This window comes from Nomascus leucogenys, chromosome 5 (genome assembly GCF_006542625.1).
Source record: "Nomascus leucogenys isolate Asia chromosome 5, Asia_NLE_v1, whole genome shotgun sequence".
In the NCBI taxonomy this organism is placed as follows: Eukaryota; Metazoa; Chordata; class Mammalia; order Primates; family Hylobatidae; genus Nomascus; species Nomascus leucogenys.
Window position 1 is genome coordinate 135,071,741 of NC_044385.1, and position 25,049 is coordinate 135,096,789.

A 25,049-nucleotide genomic window follows, 5' to 3' on the forward strand; every position below is an offset into this window, starting at 1 on the left:
ATTGCGCGTGTGTGTCGGGGGAGGATAAAAAAGAAAAGAGAGGAGGAGAGAGAGCATGAACAAAAATAGGGGAAAATATAAATGATGGGTGAGTTTGGATGTCTTAGTCTGTTTGGGCTGTTATAACAAAACATTATAAACTGGGTGGCTTATAAACAACAGAGTCTTATTTCTCACAGTTCTGAAGGCTGGGAAATCCAAGATCAAGGTGCCAGATTTGATGTTTGGTGAGAGCCCACTTCCTGGTCTTCAGAGTTGGCTATCTTCATACTGTATCCTTACATGGTAGAAAGGGTAAGGGCACCCTTTAGGAGCTCTTTTATAAAGGCACCAGTCCCAATCCTGAGAGCTTCACCCTCATGACTTGACCATCTTCCAAAGGCCCCACCTTCTGACATCATAATCCTGGAAGTTAAAATGTTAGCATGTAAATTTGGGGCAGTATCTCTATATATGTAAACATATAGTCCATTGTATTAAATAAAGAGTATTGTGATAGTTTCTTAAGGTTGCCATAATAGAATACCACAAACTAGGTGGCTTCAAACAATAGAAATTTATTCTCTTATAGTTTTGGAGGCTAGAAGTCTGAAATCAAGGTGTCAGCACTGTGATTCCTCTAAAATCTCTAGGGGGACTCCCTCTCTCACATCTTCAAGATCCTGGTAGCCCCAGGTCTTCCTCAGCTTGTGACGGCCTCACCCCAATCTCTGCCTCCATCCCCACGTGGCTGCCTCCCTTCTGTGTGTGTGTCCATTTTCAAATTTCTCTCTTCTTACAAGGATACTAGTCAGATAGGATTAAGACCCATCCTACTCCGCCGTGACTCATCTTAACTAATTACATCTGCAGTGACACTATTTCCAAATAAAGCCACATTCACAGGTACTTGGGGGTAAGGCTTAAATATATCTTTCTGGGGGAAACACAGTTCAAACCATAACAGGTACATAGGGGTTCTTTGCATTACTCTTGCAACTTTTCATAAATTTGAAATTATATTTTAAAAAGTTACCAAAATGTGTTAGCATGTAAAAAAAAGAGTAGCCTTTGTTTACTAAAATGCCATTAGATAGATAACTCCCACTTAAAATGTGATTATTCCAGCCTGGCCAACATAGCAAAACCCTGTCTCTACTAAAAAATACAAAAATTAGCTGGGGGTGGTGGTGAGTGCCTGTAATCCCAGCCCTTGGGAGTCTGTGGCAGGAGAATCGCTTTCACCTGGGAGGAGGAGGTTGTAGTGACCCGAGGTTGCGCCACTGCACTCCAGTCTGGGTGACAGAGCGAGACTCTGTCTCAAAAAAAAATAAAAATAAATTACAATAAAATAACATGTGAGTATTAATGTGTTAGAGAACTATAAATAAATGAAACAATTGACAAGTATATTCTTTGAGATTAAATTGTTATGTAACATAAACCAATAAATTCTTGGGGAAATATACACCTCTTGGTTCATATGCCATATGGCATGTGGTAAATTAAATTTCCGTTTGTAGGGAATGATATATTTGAGTTTCATGTGGGGAATGATATATTTGAGTTTCATCTCCAACACTCCAGAAACATAGTTTAGGACAAATTGGATGTTAAGCAGTCTTCCACTTTCAATAATTAGACAAGAAATTTGCTCAGGGCTCCCTGTAGGAACTATGCAGCCTTCGACTGCAGAAAGTATTTGAGGGGTTGCATTGATTTTGCACATATAACATTGATTAATTTTATTTCTCTGCTGAAAATCAATTATGATGTGATTGATTTTCTTTTTCGGGGCCAAACTTAGAGACGTGCCTTACAGTCCATGTTGTACAAATACAACATTTTTTGTTGAGCTGCATATGATTTTTCTTAATTTGGAATTCTTTCACTAAGACAAAGGCTAATAAGTACTGTCAGTATGAGAAATTTCACATCTAGTGATTAGATGTAAGAATATATATTATGAAGATATTACATGTACGTTCACATGCACGTGCACAAACCCTTAAGGATTAGGCTGTTAGTGGGCACCAAATATCAATATGTTCTCTTACATCAAGAGAAAGTATATATGTTTTTCATTTATTCTCACTTTCAGTATCCTTTTCACACACCCCCTTCCTAATCCATATGTTCGTATAAAGTACAGCATTTAGTCGTTTAAAAATATTACTTAAGATTTAGAAAATGTAGAGTGATTGCTAACGCTGTTTTTCCTGTATTATGAAGTAAGTTTAGGCTTGGATATTTGTTTTATATTTGAAAATCTTCTCTAAAACCCTCAACTCCCCCTGCTTCTCATCCTCTGAAGTAAAACAACCACGTGTACAGTCGAATACACACACCAATACGTGAAATTAACATCAGTGTGAATGTTTAGTGTGGCTCTTCATTCTGCACAGAAAATATTGATCCATTTACTCAAGGAATCAATATGGACAGTGATTCAGGATCATTTTTCTCTCACTTTTTTTATTCATAGCTGAAAAATTATATGCTGGAGTCTTTCTTCAGAGGAATGAAATTTGAAATGTAAAAAGAACATTTTTAAAAGATATTTTAAAATATCAAGTTTGTATTTTGGAAGAGAAAAATTATATTGTAGAACACATAGATTTTTTAATTCTCATTATAAATGGGCAATGTCAAAAGGAATTATCGAATTTGATTGTTTTCATTTCACAAAATTTAGTAAATAGGTTTGCTATGCCCGAGTGGTTCAAAATGGAGTTTTTTTTTTTTAAATAAAAGCTAACATAATACCTTATAAATGCTACTGATTCCTAATCTCGTGGGTCATATCACTTGAGTGGTTCAAAATGGAGTTTTTTTTTTTAAATAAAAGCTAACATAATACCTTATAAATGCTACTTATAAATGATTCCTAATCTCGTGGGTCATATCACTTTTGATATGCTGAAAACTAGATTTTCTGAGGTTTCCTGACATTTTGATGAAGTCTTGCTTTGCAACTCATCAGCTCCTTAGTTCCAGTGGGATCCATTACCAACTAAAATTGCACATTTACTTCTAAGTTAGATGGACTGATGATAAAAATCAGCTGAGTCTTCTCAGTGGTGTACACAGTAATCTTAATGTGCAGTAAAAGTAAGGAATCCTGAAATGAAATTAATTCATTCAAAAGGAAGAATTATGGTGTTTGCACGTTTGTGAGTGTGAGACACTAATCAAGTTTTCTAGGGCTCTTTGGAGTATTCGAAGCACATCACCTTAGCTTTGTCCTCTATCATGCCTTCTTCCAGTGCAAAACTGGGTTTGAAATCCCTGAGTCTCACAGGGGCAGGTTTTGCCTATAGAATTTCCGTGAATTGTTATAATCTGAGAAGCAGCAAAAGCTTCACTTGCTAAAATATTTTACTCTAGCCTGCCAAGGAATCTACATTCCCAGCTTCAAAGAATCCCCTTTGTATCAAGGTGTTATCTCCAAATGCAAGTATTTTACACAATCGTGGGAAATACCATGGCCAGCTTTCCTAAGGACACTTACCTTTTTCACAACAGGTCATGGGAAGAGTCTGTTTTTATTCATGGAGGCGAGACAGAGGACTCTGCACATAGCATGAATTGGGAAGTCAGGGGCATCCAGAAAAAAGCATGGGAAATCTAGCAGAAACAGGGGGTAGTTATGGTGGGACTAGAAGAAAATAAGTAGCCTCTTTCGAGGCATTTTATCCAGGTGAAGTCATCACAGTTTTTAAGTAACAATGGGACATCTCCTCAATCACAGGAGGTCAAGCTGCTTCCCCTGGCGGGGAAGACTCAAGGTGACTTGAGGGCTCAAGATTGTCTGTTTCTAGGCCGGGCGCAGTGGCTCACGCTTGTAATCCCAGCACTTTGGGAGGCCGAGGCGGGCGCATCACCAGGTCAGGAGATCGAGGCCACGGTGAAACCCCGTCTCTACTAAAAAAATACAAAAAATTAGCCGGGCGTGGTGGCGGGCGCGCCTGTAGTCCCAGCTACTCGGAGAGGCTGAGGCAGGAGAATGGCGTGAACCCGGGAGGCGGAGCTTGCAGGGAGCCGAGGTTGCGCCACTGCACTCCAGCCTGGGTGAGAGAGCGAGACTCCGTCTCAAAAAAAAAAAAATTGTCTGTTTCACAGCCAGGCGCAGTGGCTCATGCCTGTAATCCCAACACTTGGGAGGCCAAGGCAAGCGGATCACTTGAGGTCAGGAGTTCAAGACCAGCCTGGCCAACATGGTGAAACCCCATCTCTACTAAAAATACAAAAATTAGCCGGGCGTAGTGGTACGCACCTGTAGTCCCAGCTACTTGGGAGGCTGAGGCAGGAGAATCGCTTGAACCCGGGAGGCGAAGGTTGGCAGCCGAGATCACGCCACTGCACTCCAGCCTGAGCGACAGGGTGAGACTCCATCTAAAAAAAAAAAAAAAAAAAAAAAAAAAATTTCTGTTTCACTGGAGTCTAACCAGGTATTGCCATTTCAGGTCTCAGGACACTAGTCCGTCGCAATTAACGAGAACTTTCAGAAAATAATTTGATAAGACAATGAATTCACCAGACATTGTACTTCAGCAACCTATACAATTACATTAAATTTTGTGTTGAACAGTCAGCAATATGAACTCTCAATATGAAAAATTCTTCCAAGGCTGGCATAGAACCTCTCTGGTTCTCTGGTTCTCCTATTATGACTTGAGCTTATGGTTAAAGGACTTGGCCTTAGCTTATTTGTTGTTTCTTTGTTGTTTGTAAGACTTCCCCTGCGCTCGTGGGGGGGATTCCATGACACACCACAGTCCTTGTCATCATTATTTCTGCCGTAGTGGCCAAGTGCCAGAGTCTTGGCCACTACGGCAGAAATAACTCCCGAGACACTTGTTTCAGTTTACCCTTCAGGACGGTCAACCACAGGTAACAGCTTGATTACCTTGATTATTTTAGTAATCCAAGCTGGGGTTCCCAAGATCCTGTTTCCCACTGACATGCGTCTCAGCAGTGTACCCACACTAGGCTAACCACACCCCTCGCCACATCCTATCATTGAGGGCCTGGAACCACCCCGTTCTTGAAAGGTGTCTTATTAGCATCCAGCCAGGATCCAGAATTGCCACCAATCATTTGAAAAAGAAAGATTGACTATAAATAACTACTAACTAGTAAAAAAACAAACAAAACTACTTAATGTGATCAAGATAACTGAAGAATGCAGGAATAGCAGATTCAGGGAGCAGATACTGCTTCTGGGGCTGAAGGAGACAACTTGGTGGAGGAGCCTTCTTGGAAGTGACCGCTGCCCCAAGGCTGAGAGTCAGACCTCACTGGAGAGGCTGCAGCTGTGACCACAGGGTGGCCAGAAGCTTCGGGAGGTGGCTCAGGCCTAGGCTGCAAGCAGGGAACAGGTACCAGCAAAATATGCTAGGAAGCTTCTCGCTGGGAGACTAATATAAATGGGTGGGCCATTTGCTAGGATACAAGAGAAACTTGGCATTGGGCTGCTAGGGAAACTCGCCCAGGGACGTGCACCCCTGGGTCTCCCACACGCCAGTGACGAGGAGACCTTGGGGCTCTCTGGCAAGAACCACAGGAAGCCCCTTCCTCCTGCTGTGTCCCTCCAGGGCCCTCTACTGACAGATCCAACACTGTTCCAGCTGGTAAAGGAGGGCCCTCCAGAGGCCCAGCCCCAGGATCACCAACACAGAGCAAAACATGGGTGGACCTGGAGTTGATCCTTAATTGATGATGGGAACAACATGGAGCCTGAAATCATTTATTTCATTTTCAAGGTTTCAGGCTTTCTGACAGAGGCAAAGCACCTAGCCATAAATTGCAGAAAGGCTTCATTGACCACGGATTACCATGGTGTGGGGTAAGAAGAGCAAAGCGTCCTCTCCTTTTGTTTAAGTGTCATGTGTGGCAGCTCAAATAAACAGCAGCAACATTATTTTTCATTTTTTGTTTGGCCAAAGTTTGTGCCATCACAAAGGCAGTATGAGAACCAACTCCCTGCACTTAAAATTTAGAAGAAAAATGAAGATACTTTAAAGTTAATGTGTATAGTTTAAAGAATGAAAGCAAGGCATTTTTTTTTTCAATGTTTGGAAAGTTAATAATTACAGAAGATTGAAGAACATGAGCTCTCAGGTATGTTAGTCCTAAAATTACTGACATCTGAGTTAAATAAAAAACAAAACTGCCCAGTGACCGACTCAGACATTAGGCTTTTTGCATCTCTTCAATTAAACAAAGAAAGGGAAAAAGAAAAAGGAAGAAGAAAAAGAAAGAGAGGAAGGAAGGGAGGGAGAGAAGGAAAGAAGGAGTCTCTCACAAATATCATCTATCTGGAATGATTGAAGGTAGGTAAGATAAGTAGGAGTATAGTGATTTTGTAACTATATAATCCCTTGAAAATAAAGGTCAGAAAATTTAGTTTAAAAGAATTGCTATACAAATTATAATTCTTTGCCTCTATTTCTAATGCTTAGTTTAAGTTCAGTTTTTGACTATTTTTGAATTTGTTTCAGTAAATCTTTTCTAGCACCTCATATGCACCAGGCACTGTGGTAGGTGTTGCGAGGAGAAAGGAGATGAAAACATGATCTGTGAGCAAGAAAGTTAGCAACTCTCAGAAAGGCCGGCTTCTATATTGGGAATAATACCAGGTAACTTAGCAGCACAGAAGAGTGAGTGACTCATGAGTTGAAATTTCAGTAATTGACCCCAGCTAAATTATTCAACCCCACGCTTCAGGTGCAGAATTTCTCTGAAAGAGCCTGATGACTTCTTTAAGTACAGACAATATTCTTTCTAATTATGCATCTCTTTCAATGCCAAGTTACTTTTCTATTTGTTTTGTTGTAATTAAGAATACATGACTCCTAATTGTATTCACTAGCACCTGTGCCCAGGTGTTTCACATACATAGGATTTCACTGGGAACATTTATGAATTGGGAAGGATTCTCTACCACTGATAAGTGGAGTGCAGTAGATTTTACAATTAATTATTGGAAACAGTAATGGCATCCCTGCAGTTCTGTCTGTTGTTAATTGATTGTTTAGCAGTTGATATTTGAACAGGAACTGTCAAGTTTAAGTCCGGGTTCCAGCCCATGCCGAGGTTTGAAGGGAGTGGGTAGATGAATGGCAGATAGCTAAAAGAACACTAGGGAGGAGGGGCAGCGTAGGTAGGTGAAATATGGCTTTATTCAGCAGCACTCTCAGCAGTAGCTCTCTTACAGTTTGCTCTGTCTCAGCTGCTTGGTCCAGCCAACTCCCATGCACAGCTGCACGGCCGGTTCTCCCTTGCCTTCAGGGTCAGCAGCTTAACTCTTTCTCTATCTGGGCATGAGTGAGCCAAACTTGGTCCTGGCTCCCCTCTGTTCGTCTCCAAAGACAGAGAGCTCTGGCTCTTTTTCTGTCTTTCTCTGGGAGCAAGCATGCCTGATATGGTTTGGCTGTGTCCCCACCCAAAGCTCAATTTGAATTGTATCTCACAGAATTCTCACTTGTTGTGGGGGGGGACCCAGGGGGAGGTAATTGAATCCTGGGGGCTGGTCTTTCCTGTGCTGGTCTCATGATAGTGAAGAAGTCTCATGAGATTTGATGGGTTTATCAGGGATTTCCGTTTTTGCTTCATCCTCATTTTCTCTTGCCACTGCCATGTGCCTTTTACCTCCTGCCATGATTCTGAGGCCTTCCCAGCCATATGGAACTGTAAGTTCAATTAAACCTCCTTTTGTTCCCAGTTTCAGGTATGTCTTTATTAGCAGCATAAAAACGAACTGATACAGTAAATTGGTACCAGTAGAGTGGGGCATTGCTGAAAAGATACCCAAAAATGTGGAAGCAGCTTTGGAACTGCATAACAGGCAGAGGTTGGAGCAATTTGGAGGGCTCAGAAGAAGACAGGAAAATGTGGGAAAGTTTGGAACTTCCTAGAGACTTGTTGAATGGCTTTGACAAAAATGCTGATAGTGATATAAACAATAAGGTCCAGGCTGAGGTGGCTTCAGATGGAGTTGAGGAATTTATTGGGAACTGGAGCAAAGGTGACTCTTGTTATGTTTTAGCAAAGAGACTGGTGGTATTTTGCCCCTGCCCTAGAAATCTGTGGGACTTTAAACTTGAGAGAGATGATTTAGGGTCTCTGGTGGAAGAAATGTCTAAGCTTCAAAGCATTCAAGAGGTGACTTGGGTAATGTTAAAAGCATTTCATTTTAAAAGGGAAACAGATCATAAAGGTTCAGAAAATTTGCAGCCTGATGATGTGGTAGAAAAGAATAAACCATATTTTGAGGAGAAATTCAAGCTGGCTGCAGAAATTTGCATAAGTGGCAAGAAGCCTAATGTTAATCCCCAATACAATGGGGAAAATTCCTCCAGGCCATGTCAGAGACCTTCACGGCAGTCCCTCCCATCATAGGCCCAGAGACCCAGGAGGAAAAAATGGTTTCATGGGCCAGGCTTAGGGTCTTCGTGCTGTTTGCAGCCTAGGGACTTGGTGCCATGTGTCCCAGTTGCTCCAGCCGTGGCTGAATGGGGCCAATGTAGAGCTTGGGCCATGGCTTCAGAGGGTGGAAGCCCCAAGCCTTGGCAGCTTCCATGTGGTATTTGAGCCTGCGGGTACCCAGAAGTCAAGAATTGAGGTTTAGGAACCTCCACCTAGATTTCAGAAGATGTATGGAAACACCTGGATGCCCAAGCAAAAGTTTGCTGCAGGAGTGGAGCCCTCATGGAGAACCTCTACAGCAGTGTGAGAGGGAAATATGGAGCTGGAGCCCCCACACAGAGTCTCTACTGGGCCACTGCCTAGTGGAGCTGTGAGAAGAGGGCCACCATCCTCCAGAACCCAGAATGGTAGGTCCACTGACAGCTTGCACCTTGATCCTGGAAAAGCCACAGACACTCAACACCAGCTGGTGAAAGCAGCCAGGAGGGAGGCTGAACCCTGCAAAGCCACAGGGTGGAGCTGCCCAAGACCATGGGAACCCACCTTTTGCATCAGCATGACCTGGATGTCAGATGTGGAGTCAAAGGAGATCATTCTGGAGCTTTAAAATGTGACTGCCCCACTGGATTTTAGACTTTCATGGGTCCTGTAACCCCTTTGTTTTGGCCAATTTCTCCCATTTGGAATGGTTGTATTTACACAATGCCTGTACCAGCATTATATCTAGGAAGTAACTAGCTTGCTTTTGATTTTACAGGCTCATAGGCAGAAGGGACTTGCCTTGTCTCAGATGAAACTTTGGACTGTGAAATTTTGGGTTAATGCTGAAATGAGTTAAGACTTTGGGGGGACTGTTGAGAAGGCATGATTGGTTTTGAAATGTGAGGACATGAGATTTGTAGGGGCCAGGGGCAGAATGATGTGGTTTGGCTGTGTCCTCACCCAAATCTCAACTTGAATTGTATCTGCCAGAATTCCCACATGTTGTGGGACAGACCCAGGGAGAGGTCATTCAATCACGGGGGTTGGTCTTTCCCATGCTATTCTCATGGTAGTGAATAAGTCTCATGAGATCTGATGGGTTTATCAGGGGTTTCCGCTTTTGCTTCCTCCTCATTTTACTGACACTTGTAAGAAATACCTTTCACCTCCTGCCATGATTCTGAGGCCTCCCCAGGCATGTGAAACTGTGAGCCCAATTAAACCTCCTTTTGTTCCCAGTTTTGGGTGTGTCTCTATCAGCAGTGTGAAAATGACCAAATACAGTGCAGCAGGGCAATTATATGTTCTACAGACAATAGTGATGTGGGGCCAAGGCATGGCCTTCCCATGTTATGGCTACATGGCTGTGATAACAAGCAGAGTTATATGCCTGTGCTGTGCTCTAAACTCACTGAGTCACTCTCGATGTTTACCTCGGCCTGCCTATCCTTGACCAAAGCACTGCCATGTTTCTTACAGGAATGCAAAATCTTATTCTTGTAGCTTGGAGACTAAAGGAAAAGAATCATTAGCAAAGTCTACTGAAGAATATCCCTGAAGTAAGGTTTTTTTTTTTTTTTCGAACTCTGAATAATTAAAATAAAACTAAATGCACTAACGAGATAATTTGAATCTTGAGGATCTTAAAATTATAAAGGTCCTTAGATAAGTAAAACATCTGAAATATATGACTTGCTTTGTTCAGATAAAGTAATATCTTTACATGGTTATAGAAAATATAACATAGTACACTCAGTATAATGAGGTAAGAAACTCAACTTATCTTGGGGGAAAATGATAAGATATGGAATATTTTACCACTTTAAGCTACTTTTTTGTTTGTTTTGGGTTTTTAAAAATAATATATTTAGAGCCGTTCTTTGGAAATCTGTGCAGACTTGCTAAAGTATAGAAAATCTCTTTGCAAATAAAGAATAATAGAAAAAACTCTAAATATTAACATAAAATTTTAAACGTGAATCATATTTTATGTAAAGTTATAAATTGGGATATAAGAACTATGCTAGTGTTACAACACAGAATGCTATTTTGTAAAAGGAACAGGGAAAATCTTTCCTTTGTCTGGCCTGAGTTTAATGACATGTTACTGGGAGGTGTGTGGGAAATCTTGGACAATGGGCATATGTTCACGCCATGCCCTAGAAGAAGTGTTGTTAGCCATGCCTGATAAATTTTTATGGAGCTCATTAGGGAATGTGGGGCAATGGAGACAATTCATGTGACTGATTTCTGAAGAGTGCAAGCAAATCTCGCATTGTATTGAAGCTGAGATGGGCAACGGGTGAAACAGGAGTGCTCAGAGGTGCTGGGCTGATGAAGGGACCTTGGAGGCTAAAACATGGAATAGCCATGCTTAATACAGTCAGCCCACTGAGGTTTACAGATCATGCCTTTTGTTAGAAAATAGTTGCTGTAAATAGAAAAATCAGCCTGTAGTCATTAACACAGGCCTTGATTCAAATGTAGTGTGAGAAGAGCTCCCAGATGAGTTTCTGTGGAGAAAAAGGAGGTTAAAGATTTGATAGGACAGATTGGGGAACTTTGGCCAAAGTTCAGCTTGCTCCTTGAAGAGTTCCTTTAGAATCTTTGAAGGCATCAGACACCTCTATTATATTAGAAACAAGACAGGATATAGGGAAGCCAGCACAGAGGCATGGGTTTGCAGCCACACACTAGAGATGCTGGGTTTAGCAAAGGGGTGAGGAGAGGCAGCTGGGGCCAAAGTTTTGCAAGAGTCAGTGGAAGGTTTTCAGAACATTAGTCTCCACAAGTTATTTAATATATTTGTCTTAAAAGATAATTCGAGCTTCCTACCTGATTCTTCAGGGTGATACCTACCGTAGACTATTTCTGCATCTGTTTCCCAACTAAGATTGAAGTGCAATTCCTAATCTGCTTTTAATTTGAACAGTATATATGATGTTATATTTTTTTTCTTTTTATCTAGGCTGGAGCCAATGTCCTTCTCCAGGATGTGAATGGAAATATCCCATTAGATTATGCTGTAGAAGGGACAGAATCCAGCTCTATCCTGTTGACCTATCTGGATGAAAATGGTAGGCAAAACTTTTAAAACCATAGAAAAAAATAGATTGGGAGAATTGTAAGTGCGTTTTCATTTTCACAGGTTTGCTTACATGATTTCCGACGGATGTAGTTTCCCCACGTGGTGTAGAAGATGGTATTTCTTCCCCTCAGCTTTCCATTGCTCTCACTGCACTGCATTGTGGTTTAGTCAATGCTGGTGTTTTTTGCAAGTCAGCAGAAATCTAGAGGCCAACAATGAAGGGACATTTTAACAGCCATCTGAAGTCCATAATTAGTGGGACTGGGTTTGTAATTATAATCTATTCTCCCCTGGGAGGGGAAGGGAAGTCAACCAGCACAGCTGAATTTTGAGCTAATGAGAACAAGGTCATCTGAAGTATATTCTCTTAGAAGCAGGTGGTCCTAGCTGGAATTAGAGGCAAGGAAGTGAGGGCTTAAGTCAAGGACCCTCGTCTGCAAATCGACCCTTTGTGACACTTAGAAGACAAAGGTCATCAGAAGAAAGCCCTATGGTCATGATGCTAGCCTGTAAAGATGAGGCTGAGCCCCTAAATGCATTCACTGACAAAGGATGTTTAATTATACAGGTCCAGCATATAATTTCATCAGTAAGTGCAGCCTTGGGAAAGTGGGAGGTATGAGAATCCCTGAGCCCAATATAGTATTAAACTAAAGAATTATGCCCCTCCTTTTTTCCCCTGCTGTTTAGGTGTAAATAACAATAAAGAAATTCCAATCCCTTCAAAATGACCCTTGGCCAGAGAAAAGTTTACAGTTTTTAAGAGCCACACGGAGCTTATGCAGGTACTCTTTTTGCCTCTAAGAAAACCTCACATCTGCCGCATTGTTCCCTTGTGCTCTCTGCCTCCTCCAGATGGCTTTTATGAAAAAGGTTTATTCTGAGGATGGCTTAGAATAATAATAATTAGCACTTAGCAGCAATGAGTTCTCAGCTAAAATAGTCTCATTAGTTGTGAAAGCAAGGTAGGTGTGGTTACCATGACAGGGGATGATGTGAGCATGGCCGTGCTGCTGAAGGTCACCAAGTGGAGGTCTCAGGCAGAAGCAGGCCAGGTCAGGCTAGCAGTGCATTCCGTTGACCACTCTGCAGCTCAGTCGTGCCTGGGCACTGTCACCTGTGGGAACGCTCACTCACTTTCTCCAAGTCTTGTTAACTGTGCCTTGTGGGAGGCAGATTCCATTACTTCTAAAGGGACTGAAGCTTGAAGTTACACAGACTTCCTTGTTGGAAAGTTAATTATTTGGATCTTTGCCAGACTTCACATGTAGCCTGCAATTCTGAATTTACATGAAAAACTTGGCACAATGGTGCCTATAGTTAATAATACTGTATTGCATACTTTGAAATTTGCTGAGATCACAGTTTGTATGTTAAGTGTTCTTATCACCAAATAATAGTAAAAATAACAGTAAATAAAGAGTGTGGGAGGAAATTTGGAGGTGATGGATGTATTTATGGCATATAATGTGGTGATGGTTTCAGGGATGTATACTTATCTACAAACATCAAGTTGTATAAAATAAATATGTGCAGCTTTGGTATGTTGATCACACTGCAATAAATGGTTTAAAAAAAAAACAGTGATGCCAAATTTTTAAAAAGTACTTGACCATGTTTTGTTCAGCTGTGCCAGTTCTACATTATTATTTCCTGCTTTTTCTGTTGTTCTGAATTTTTAAAAGCTACAATAATAAATGGTTCTTTTAGAAAATAAAATGACATTTATTTGCCAATGCATTCATATTGCTTATGAACCTCTCTAACTCATTACACCATTTTGTTTGATAGGAAATTTTGGTATTGCAAGGTCAGTGTTTTATATCCTATGTAAAGAATAAAAATAAATGTGTTCCTTTGAGAGGTTGATATTAAAAAGGAGTATGCAAAAACAAAACAAGAGGAAAGTACTAACTCTTAAATGGCTAGTAGAAAATCTGTCACTTCTACGGGTGTCATAGTCAGTTTGTTAAATACATGTTTGCTGGAACAAACTCAATTTAATATCTCTTAAATTTTTAATTCTGTTTGCCATTTGTCACTGCAGTCACTCTGGCCCATGCCTTCACATCCATCTGCCCTTCCTTCAGCTCATTCACAATCTGATTCTGCTTATGTTGGTCTTCCTCCCACTACCTCCATCATCTGCCGCCATTCCCGGTAAATACTGTCTAATTTGATTTGACCCTCTGCTTGGTATACTTCTACAGTTATCTACTGTGACAGCATGGGCTGATGTCTTTAGAAATTCCTACTATTTCAAGATGAGATTTTTATTATTATTTGGCTCTGGGTATTTCAGCATCACCTTTTTATAACCAGGTGGTTGCAATCCTAGAATTTTCATTTTGCGTTGTGCACTTTCGCATCCGAGTACTTATCACCTGTCACATCAGGATGCAAGTGGCAGAGGAGGCCGGCAACGTCTTGAATAAGTTGATTACATGGAAACTCGCTGGTCACAAGTCCTAATTGTGCTGTCACCACCAACTTACACTGTAAACTCGGGGACAGCAATTAACCTCGGCTCACCGCCTGAGCCTGCCAGGCTGTAAAATGAGACAACCACGGAGAGCTGATTGAGCATTTGATGAATATTAGATCTCCAGTGCAAGCAGAACCAGCTGGCATGCAAGGAAGGCAGTCGATCAGAAAGTGAGCCAGCATGGAAAGAGAGCACTGATGGGAGAGTCCGAGGAGCACCCAGGACAAAAGATCCGCATAATGGATGCATTATACACACACACACAGAAATGTTCATGTCCCTAAAAGACACCAAAAGCTTTCATTGGCTCTGCATGCATCACCATTCACTGTCTTTTCTTCTTTCAAACCCATTCTTCTAACAATCATAGCTCACATTTATTTTCTTGAGTTCCTAGTATCCTGTTTTTCAGCCCACTGAAGTTCAGTTTCTAAACCTGCAAACCCACTGGACATGCCCTTGCAACAATTGCTATTACCTTCCTTAGTTCTCTATCCAGTGATAGCTTTCTTTCCTTCTTTATTACCTTCTCTCCCTTTGACATTCAATGACCTTGGTGACACTCTCTTAGGAACATTCTCTCTCCTGCCATCTTCCCACAGTTTTCCTTCCTCTCCGAGCTTCTACTCAGGTTTCCTTCAAATGCTTCCTGTGTCTGTCCAGATTGCTAAATGTTGGTCCCTCCTGGGGCTTTGTCTTTGAGAATCTTCCATCTCCTCCCACGCTGTTACTGGGTTATCTCACCCTTTTGCTTATGTTGTTACCACTTGCTGGTTCTCAAGAATACCCCTGTAGCTTAATTATCTTTCAAGACCTTCACTCCTATATATGCAATTTTATTAAGTATCTCGACTTGAGTGTCAGATAGTTTGAAATAACATGTCTGTATGGAATGTATTATTGTCCTTTCACTGTCTATATTTCATATTTTGCCATTATCACCAGGAACATCACTTTTGTTCTCCCATATCATCATGTCTGATTGTTGCCAATTCTTACAGATGCTACTTATCTGATATCTTTCTAATATGTCCACCCAGATCACAAACCATGCTGTCACTGCCTTAATTAACATGCTGGTCCTTCTTTTTACATTACTACAGTAGCTTCCAAAACTGGCCTTCTTGCCCCCAGTCTTAACCCTCCCCCTTCATTTTTCAGAGGACTCCCAGGTGAATCAGTTCATGAATGTCATGTGTTTTTCTTTTGTTTAAGGCAGTTTATTTGAAATGCTGTCCCTGCACCAGCCTCTTGAAAATCATACATAGTTGGGGTTACAGTCTGCATGACTACGTAAGATGGTCACAAGTCATGCTTGCTGTTAGGGTTGGGAGAAGGGAATGGGTGGAGGGTAGCAGCACCCTTCCTGTTTATTTCTCTTTGCTGGAACTACTTTATTTGCCTGCTCAACTCTTTTACTTCTGTGCATCTCTTGGAAAACTTACAATGAAGATATAAATTTGGGTTAGTGGCACTTCTATGAGCTTAGAAGATCCCATGCTAAAATCACGGGATAGGTCATATTATAGTGAATTGCAAATGTCTGTTTCCTTTTTGAGGGCAAAAATGATGTTTTATGTATGACCAAATGATGATACAATGGCATATGATAATGAATAAAAATAAGGCATATGCAGATCTTATAAAAACACCAAGGAGGAAGGATATGATTTTCCTTACAAGTACTACAGAAGGCATCACAGAAGTGTCACCTACACTAAGCTGAAGGTGAGGGGCTGGGTTACCCTAGGGAAACCAAGCAGGGTAGCAAAAGCAAAGGCAAGAAGGTTGGAAAGGCCACGGAAGAGAGGCGGCACAGATCCTCCCACGACTCGGTAGAGTGCACAGCTGTGCAGCTCAGCATGGTCATAAAACCATCATAAAAGCAGCAGAGAGTAGCCATAATATCATCGGAGGAAGGAAAAGCTGAATTCTTACAAAAACAATATTACCTTAAGAGGGACGGTTAAGGGAAGTTAAGTTAGGGTTCAGATTGACTTCGGGTGTTGATGTAATTTCAGTTTTGCACAAGTATCCAGATTAAACCAGGCAGTAATAATATCACAAGTAATAATGTGTGGATTTCAGGTAAACTATTTTGTTTCTAAATTCTTATATTAAAATAAATTACTAAATTTCTTTCAAAATAATAAATCTAAACAGACCTTCCATTAATCTGTTTTCAAAAAACAATATGAAAATCTGTATTTTGTACATAAATGAGAATGGACCTGTTATCCATTACAAAATAGACTTATGGGCTATATCCATCTTGGTTGGTTTTATCCAGGAGCATTAAAGAAATGTGTTTGACAACGAAGAGAGGGAGTTTCTGTTGTGTTGTATTAACCAAAAGTGATTTGGGCTACTTTCTTGAATATATATTAAAAAAAGAAATCTAAAATTCACATTTTAATTGGCATCATATCTGATTCAAAATTAAGTTTTCAAATATTAGGATACAATGTAATAATATTCCCCTGTGATATCTTCACAACAGGGACCAGAAATAGATATTTTTTTCTTAATAAAATGAGTCTGCAGTTAGTGATGTCTTATCTCTGTTTTAATTTGTTACTTGTTTTTAATGTTGTGTTTTTATCACTCCATTTTAAATACATAATTATATAAAAGATACATACAACTTTAGTAGACATTGTAACATCCTAAAAGTTAACAAAGTAACTTTAGAGTGACTATCAGATTCTTGTGCTACTTTAGCATGCAAAACTGAAGGCTGACATCTGAGAAATGATATTTGCCAAAATAAAATCACACATGAAATTCCATAATCCTAAAAGTCAGAATAAGTGACAGTTTTAGCTGGTTCATAACAGACCTCAAATGACTCTATAAGGGAAATGTTAGTTCTAAAATGGCGTGTCCATGATTCAGAAGCTGAGGAATGGTCACGGGTGTTTCTATTTCATGTTTCTACTAAAATGGACTAGCTTTGAACAGAATATTTGAACCAAGATACATTATTCAAATACTGCATTTTGCTTTATTTTGTTTGGTTACTCCATGCCTCCTAGATGGCCAAATGATAGTATATGATACACCTAAACGATAGGCATGAAAAACACATGTCAGAAAGCTGACTGATAATCATAGATCACTTTTATTTAGTGCTTACTGAAAGCTAAATACATGTTATATGTTTTGTGTGTTTTAACACACTATCAAGCAATGGACAAATCAAATACTATCAACACTATTTTGCAGTTGAAGAAGCAGAGGCAGAGGATAAGTTACTTGCCCACACTGGCACAAGCAGTCATTGATACACACAGCACTAACACCCAAGCGGGTTGAGTCCAGAGCGCCTCTTCTCTATTGCTCATCTAGACTTGGAGAAGCAGCTGTGGCATGAGGCAGAGTTGAAGTGCCCCAAGGGGAGAAAAGATACCAGATATGCAACACGCTTGATGTGGTTTCTGCTATAGAGCTACATCTTAAAAGTATGAACTATTATCTGAGGGACTAAGCACATTGAAGCCCACACAGATTAAATAACTTTTGCAGAGTCAGCCTGAGGAAGGAAACTACAGACAGGCATGTCCAGGAGCATCAATCCAGGGTGTATTCTTGGGTCTGCTGTGCTAGGCTTTCTTTTGACGTTTGCTGCCAGGATGCAATCAGATAAGAGACAAAGTGCTCAGAAGAGTGGCTGGTTCATAGCAAACACTTGCTGTGAGGGAGGTATCACCATCATTATCATTTTTCCCTTGGAAGAAGATGAATTAATTCTCCTTAGTAAATACATATTTTGTTCAGGAACCAATGCTAGGAATAGGGGACACATCAATGAAGAGGCACAGCCACAGATGATACATCATGAAATTTCAGGTTAAAATATGCTGAATAGAGGTATAGACAGGAATTCAGCAGACCTGAGCCTTCTGTGCACCACCTACTCACCTGGGTAAAGTCAGACTGTGGATTCCACATTCAATGTTAGTTATCTTTATTAACATTAGTTGTCATGAAATGTTCAATTGATGCATCATTTTTAAAAACCTATTTTAAAATCATTTTAGATTACAAGAAAGTCTAAAGACAGCGCAGAGTTCCCAAATGCCCTCCACAGAGCTTCCCCTAATGTTAACACTTGTGTAGCCATGGTACACTTATCAAAACTAAAAAGTTAACATTGGGACAATATTAACTGTACTAAACTATAGAATTTATTCATAGTTTTCCAGTTTTTATACTAAAGTCTTTTTTTGGGGGATGGAGTTTTGCTCTTGATGCCCAGGCTGGAGTGCAGTGGTGCATTCTTGGCTCACTGCAACCTCCGCCTCCTGGGTTCAAGCGATTCTTCTGCCTCAGCCTCTTGAGTAGCTGGGATTATAGGCACTTGCCACCATATCCAGCTAATTTTTGTACTTTTATTAGAGATGCGGTTTTGCCATGTTGGCCAGGCTGCTCTTCAACTCTTGACCTCGGGTGATCTGCCCACCGTGGCCTCCTTAAAGTGCTGGGATTACAGGTGTAACCCACAGTGCCCAGCCTAAAGTCTTTTCTTCTATTCCAGGATACTAGATTGCTTTCAGGAGCAACTATTTTGGCCAGAAAAACCATAGAGATCAAAAACAGTATCTTTGTTATTTGTTTCCATCTAAGTACTTTAAAATACTTTGAGTAATGTATGTTGATGTTTTATACTAAAACCGATATTAATTGAAAACCTGCCATTGTAAGGCATCATATCATACTTTAGAACATAACAACCCCGCACTTTGGGAGGCCGAGGTGGGAGGATCATGAGGTCAGGAGATCGAGACCATCCTGGCTAACATGGTGAAACCCCGTCTCTACTAAAAATACAAAAAAAAAAAAAAAATTAGCCGGGCGTGGTGGCGGGCACCTGTAGTCCCAGCTACTCAGGAGGCTGAGGCAGGAGAATTGTGTGAACCCGGGAGGCAGAGCTTGCAGTGAGCCAAGATCGCGCCACTGCACTCCAGCCTGGGCGACAGAGTGAGACTGTGTCTCAAAAAAAAGAATATAACAAAGGTTAATTTTATATTTTTTAAAGGCTATAGTTGGAAATAGAATATATACAAAGATAAACAATCAATTCTTTGAATGAGTGTTGAAAGTGGAAGAGGAGCTTCAAAGAAAAACACGTTGAAAGAATAGATGACAAAGCCAGGCTTTGACCCCCAGGAACTGAGGAGTATCTCTCCATTCTGGTTGAAAGGCTCTTTCTCCCCACAGGAGTGGATTTGACCTCACTGCGCCAGATGAAGCTTCAGAGACCAATGAGTATGTTAACAGATGTCAAACACTTCTTATCATCTGGAGGAAATGTCAATGAGAAAAACGATGAAGGAGTAACCCTGGTAAGTTCATGTATTTGACCCAGAAACTATTTGAATAGACAATTTAAGTTGATTTATAAAATATAGCATTCATTACAATTAACCTTTAAATAATTGTTGTGATTGTAAAGTAATACATGTCAATTGTAGAAATTTTGGAAAACATCTAAGTAGGCAAAGAAGAAAATGCAGACCCAGCAGTCCCATTACTGGTTGTCTACCCAAGGAATATAAATCATTCTACCATAGAAACATGCATGCCTATGTTCATCCCAGTGCTGTTTATAATAGCAAAGACACGGAATCAACCTAGATGTCCATCAAGGTGGACTGGATAAAGAAAACATCATACGTATACACCATGGAATACTACACAGCCGGAAAAAGAGCAAAACCGTGTCCTTCATAGCCACATGGATGCAGCTGAAGGCCATTACCTAAGAGAATTACCATAAGAACAGAAAACCAAATATCACATTTTCTTACTCATAAGTGGGAGTTAAACACTGAGTCCACATGGACACAAAGAAGGAAACGAGACACCGGGGCCCACTTGAGGGTGGGGGGGGGGAGGAGGGTGAGAATGACAAACCCCCTAAGGGGTACTATGCTCATTACCTGGGTAATGAAATAATCTGTATATCAAGCCCCTAAAACACACAATTTACCCATGTAACAACATACACATGTATCCCACTGATCCTAAAATAAAAGTTGGAAGGAAAAAATGCAAAATACTTATGCCACTACCCAGGGAAAACCAATGCCTCTAGGTTGGTATATTTTCTTTGAGCCTTCCTCCTATGTATGTTTTTCCTAAGAATTTAAAATAATTTTTATGCATTACTTAGTCCATGTAGTTTTTGAAATGTAACTTATAGGAGCATGCTTTCATTTTAGCGTTCAGTAAAACAAACTATGGATGACTTTGGTGAGTGAATTTCTAAATTCAAGCAAACTCCTGTCTACTTTTTATTGCTCTCAAGTACTGTTACAGTAAATTATTAAAAGATCAAATAAATTTGGATTAATAATTTGTATATATTTGATGTCTAATCACCGAAATAAGAACATTTTGCCCTACTGACCCATAAAACTTACCTGGGTTAGTGTGAGTTAAAATTAATGGTGACAGAAAGAAATGTAAGACCCATGGGAAAAAAATTTGAGAGAAAGTAAACTAGAATAGGAGAAGGGAGTTTGGAGTTCTGAAGTGTGAATTGCATAGAAATGCTTCAAATCAGTGATTCATTTCTCCCATGAAAAAAATATGGTGTGACATTGAAGACAGTTGATAAGGAAAGTGATTTAACTGAATAGGTAAAAGTTTTGTTGTCTGAAAAGTTTCCTTGAGTAATAAATGTACATCTATTTTTTACATTTATTAAATGCAGATTAAGTGCCTGCGACCTCTAGGTGGTCACATTCTAAAAATGCGTTGTTTTCTTATGACTTAGAGTTACATTGTTATAGTCTCCTAAAGTTTATAAATTTATAAATATTGATTCTGGAAGATAAAATTTAGAAAACTCTAACTTTAAAATGTTATAATTGTATAGGCTTCCAAACTTTTCCTTTTCTCTCTTTCTTTCTTTTTTTTTTTAAATGGAGTCTTGCTCTGTCGCCCAGGCTGGAGTACAGTGGCAAGGTCTTGGCTCACTGCAACGTCCACCTCCCAGGTTCAAGTGATTCTCGTGTCCAGGTGATTTTCCTGCCTCAGCCTCCCAAGTAGCTGGGACTACAGGCACGTGTCACCATGCCCAGCTAATTTTTTGTATTTTTATTAGAGACGGAGTTTCACTGTGTTAGCCAGGCTGGTCTCAATCTCCTGACCTCGTGATCCACCCACCTCGGCCTCCCACAATGCTGGGATTACAGGTGTGAGTCACCGTGCCTGGCTAGCTTCTAAAATTTTTAAATTATACTTTCCTAAATTTTGTCTCCCAAAATCAATATTTATAAATTTGTAAATTTTAGAAGACTATAACAACGTAGCTCTGTCATAAGAAAAGAAAGCAAAGCATATTTAGAGTGTTTTGAAAAATAACACATTCAAATGGCAAAAGCATTCTAAATTAATGAAGAAATATAATTGGCCACATGCTATGAACAAAATAATAGTGACCAAAATTCTTTTGTCATAGATCCACATTTCAGTTGGGAAAGTGGGTAATACACACTATAAATGAGCTAAATATATAGTATCCTAGTAATAAGTGCAAGGGAAAAAACAATACAGGGACATGTTGGTCATATTGTGGCCACTTTGGATAGATAGAGAGGAAAGATCTAACCAACAAGGGTGTTTTGAATAATGACTTCAAAGAGAGAGCACAGTGGGGCTGTGAAGGGACAGCATTCCAGGCTGAGAGTGAGAAGTGCAAACCACAAACTCCTACAGTGTCAGGGGCGAGTGTGGTGTGCTTGAGAAACAGCAAGGAGCCCATATGGCTGAAGCAGTGTCAGCAGGGAGGGAGAGGCGCTGGGACCAGATCACACAAGCTTTTATGGGCCTATATGAGGACGATGGCTATGACTCTGCATGGGATGAGAAGACAGTGGGAAGTTCAGAAGAGAGGAGGGGCATGAGCCTGCTCCATTTTAAAAGGATCACCTACTCTGGCTGTTGTGTTAAGAACTGACTGAAAAGGACAGGGGTGAACCTGAGAGTTTGTTTAGGAGGCTTTTCCAGTAGTCTAGGCAATCAGTGATGTGGCTCAGACAACAGGGGTAGAATGGTAGTGCAATTGGACCTCCTAAAACATGTGTGAGATACAGTGAAGGCTTTAGAATGACTCCAAGCATTTTTAGCTTAAACTGCCAGTGTGATGGAGATGGCATCAAATGAGATGAGACTGAAGAAAACACAAACCTAAAGCAGGAAAGATCACATCAGTTTTGGAGATATTCAGTTTGAAGTGTCTCTTAGCCGTCTTCATGGAACTGTTGGATTTGTGGTTGGACATTGGAGTCTGGAACTCAGATCTCTAGATGAAAGAATTTGGGGAACATTAGCATTTATGTGATATTGAAAGCTTTGATACTGGATGAAGTCACTACTTGTGTGCAGAAGGAAAGAAATTTGGGACCAAGCCATGGAGGTGAAGAAGAGGAGGCTCCAGAAAGCAGATGAGAAGGAGCAAGCACTGAGGAAGGAGGAAAACCAAGAGGACGAAGTGTCCTCGGAGCCAAGTGAAAAGTTTGAGGAAGCGGGAGGAATGATAGACTACCAAATACTGCTGAGTGGTCAGTTAAATGGGAATTGTGAATTGCTTATTGGACTTAGTAACTTGGAGGTCATTGACTTTCTCTTGGAGGACAGTTTCAGTGGACTAGTAGGATCAAAAGTCTGATTTGAGTGAGCTATTTAATTAATTCATTTATTACACGTAATGAATTAATGCCTAACACATAATAGAAACACAATAGAGCCTTTGTTTCTTTGTATGGTAGACTATATTACAACTTCATATTTAAAAAAAAAACGCTGCTAAGTAAAAACAAAATGCATACTTCAACCACTGCTAAATAAAAGAGCATACACACTTCAGTGGAGAAGCTATTGAAACAATCAATACAGAGCAATAAATTGCTATCATTTTCAACCATTTTCAATTTTTACTTTCCTTGTGACCTTCTTTTTATTGAACAGAGAGCATAAATATTGCAAATAATTGTTCTAAAATAACCAAATCTTGTGGTCATTATCTTTGAGCTTTTAACAAGAAAGTAACAAAGAACAAAGGCTAGGATGCTGTCCCTTGAAGATTACAGCATTTAACAGCTGGTGGTTTGGTTTGATTCACCTGTCTGAATTGGTTAGTCTGTATATGTTAATGACTGTCATTTCCTTGTGTCTTCTTTTCTGTAAGGTATATAGTGTATTTATCTATTGTGGAGATAAGGAGAAGAAGACATTTTTGTTCACAGATTGATTTCCATATCTGAGTTGGAATGTCAGTTGTGGTTCAAAATTAGGTATAATTTTTAGTGTTAAATTGTTATGTACAAAAGAGATGAAACTAACAACAAAAGGCTCAATGGGAATAAAATTCTAATAAGACGGGTTTGGAGTTGCCTTTACCTTCTTTATTAGAATTGCAACAAAATAGCTAAATATAACATATCTCTATTTAAAATGGATCTTTTAGTTTACATTATCTTGTTAAATAGGAGGCTCAGAAAATGATACAATTTTGATAAACACATGTTACAGAGTATATGAAGATGAATTCATCAGTTTGAGAATATAGTCTTTGAAAATATTAATGTGGTAACTGGCATATATATTAGGAAGACATTGTTGTTTTATTATTTACTGTGTTAGCACATAATTTGATATATCACATCTGGCCCCAAGGCTTATTTATTTGGTTTGTTAGGAAAGAATTATTCAGGAGAGGCAAGTATCAAGCAATTTTATTTTCGTCACCTTTATTTCAGTAATGCTGGTTCATCCCTTACTTATGGATGGAGACAGCCATTGATTTTATGGTCATTTTTAAAGAATACAACTTCTGTGGTCACTTTATGTCACAAACCAACCTCAAATTAAAGTGTCCAATCCCACATTATAATTAAAACTCTCAAGTCAGGAGTTGTAGAATTTTTGTGCCATACTTCCCAGTGACCCTTGGGTGTAGCCCATGGATCGCCTTTCAAAATAATGTTTAAAATGTAATAAAAAAATGGTGCCTAGGAAACAAATTATGTTGAAATATAGTCATCATAATATTAAAAGTAAAGTGTGATATATAATGCATGTGCTTTTTTATCATTCCACTAAGCAACAGGTCTAGTAATTACCATGATTTTAAGGTGGCATTGACCATGAATGCTATCTTGAGGTATTTGCTGCAACAGAACAGTGATATGAAAATGTCAGGACTTTTATTGATGATGACATCAAGGGTTTGCTTTTTGTGCTCATTGTTGAAGAATTTGCTAAACTTCAATTAAGGAGTGGAAGAAAATAAAGATATTTTCTCACCCAAGTTTTCACCTCCACCCCACCCCGAATTTTATCCACAAATCCTACAGAGGTCAGTGGGCCCAGGTGTTAGGGACTGTGAGTTTAGTTAAATATTAAATCCATTCCCAACTTAGTGCTGTACCAGGTTGGGAAGTCCATAGAAGGGAAGGTGGACATGGGTTACTATTTTTCCTCTTGCCACTTTTTTTCATCCCTCACTCCCTTATTAAACTCCACTGAAGTTAAGAGGAAGAAGAAGGGAGGATGGAGCAGATAGGGAAGAGGAGAGGCAACAAGAGCAAGGTTTTTGACTGAGCCTTCTTTAGATGGTATCTAGCTCTCTGACCAAGAATTTGAGTCTTCTTTTTGTGAGAATTTGGGGATGTATTAGATCCCACCCACCCACCATCATCATGGGGAAGCCTTAGCCTGTACCAGGTCTGGGTGATGTGCACTTCCACATGGTCCTTTATGCTCACTCGGCTTTCGGGAATTTGGGGACACTCCAGATTCTCTCCGCTAAGCTGTGCTTGCTCCATGAGGCACCCCCTAAAATAGAACCAGAAATGATCACAGCTTCATGGGTAAAACAGCCCATCTCTTGCCCTTTACTTTGTGCATGCAAGAATCAAAACCAGTTTATTCTATGTCCACCAAATGACTCAGGATATGTAGCTTCTCAGGGTGGTCTCTACAGCCTCACTCTGCCATAAAATTGGGAGGAACTCTCATCCACCTTGATACCTACACACAGCGGGAAGGGAAAGTGGCCTCCTAACACACTAAGAG

General features: G+C 40.0%; 1 protein-coding gene across 1 annotated transcript in view; it reads left to right on the forward strand.

Moving 5' to 3' along the window:
• MYO16 (myosin XVI) overlaps window positions 1-25,049 on the forward strand; it is a 575,469-nt gene that overhangs the window by 150,975 nt on the left and 399,445 nt on the right. Inside the window, exons 5-6 of the mRNA XM_030813681.1 lie at window positions 11,360-11,468; window positions 19,185-19,309. Of these exons, the coding sequence (XP_030669541.1) occupies window positions 11,360-11,468; window positions 19,185-19,309 (234 nt within the window). The remainder of the gene's footprint in view (window positions 1-11,359; window positions 11,469-19,184; window positions 19,310-25,049) is intronic.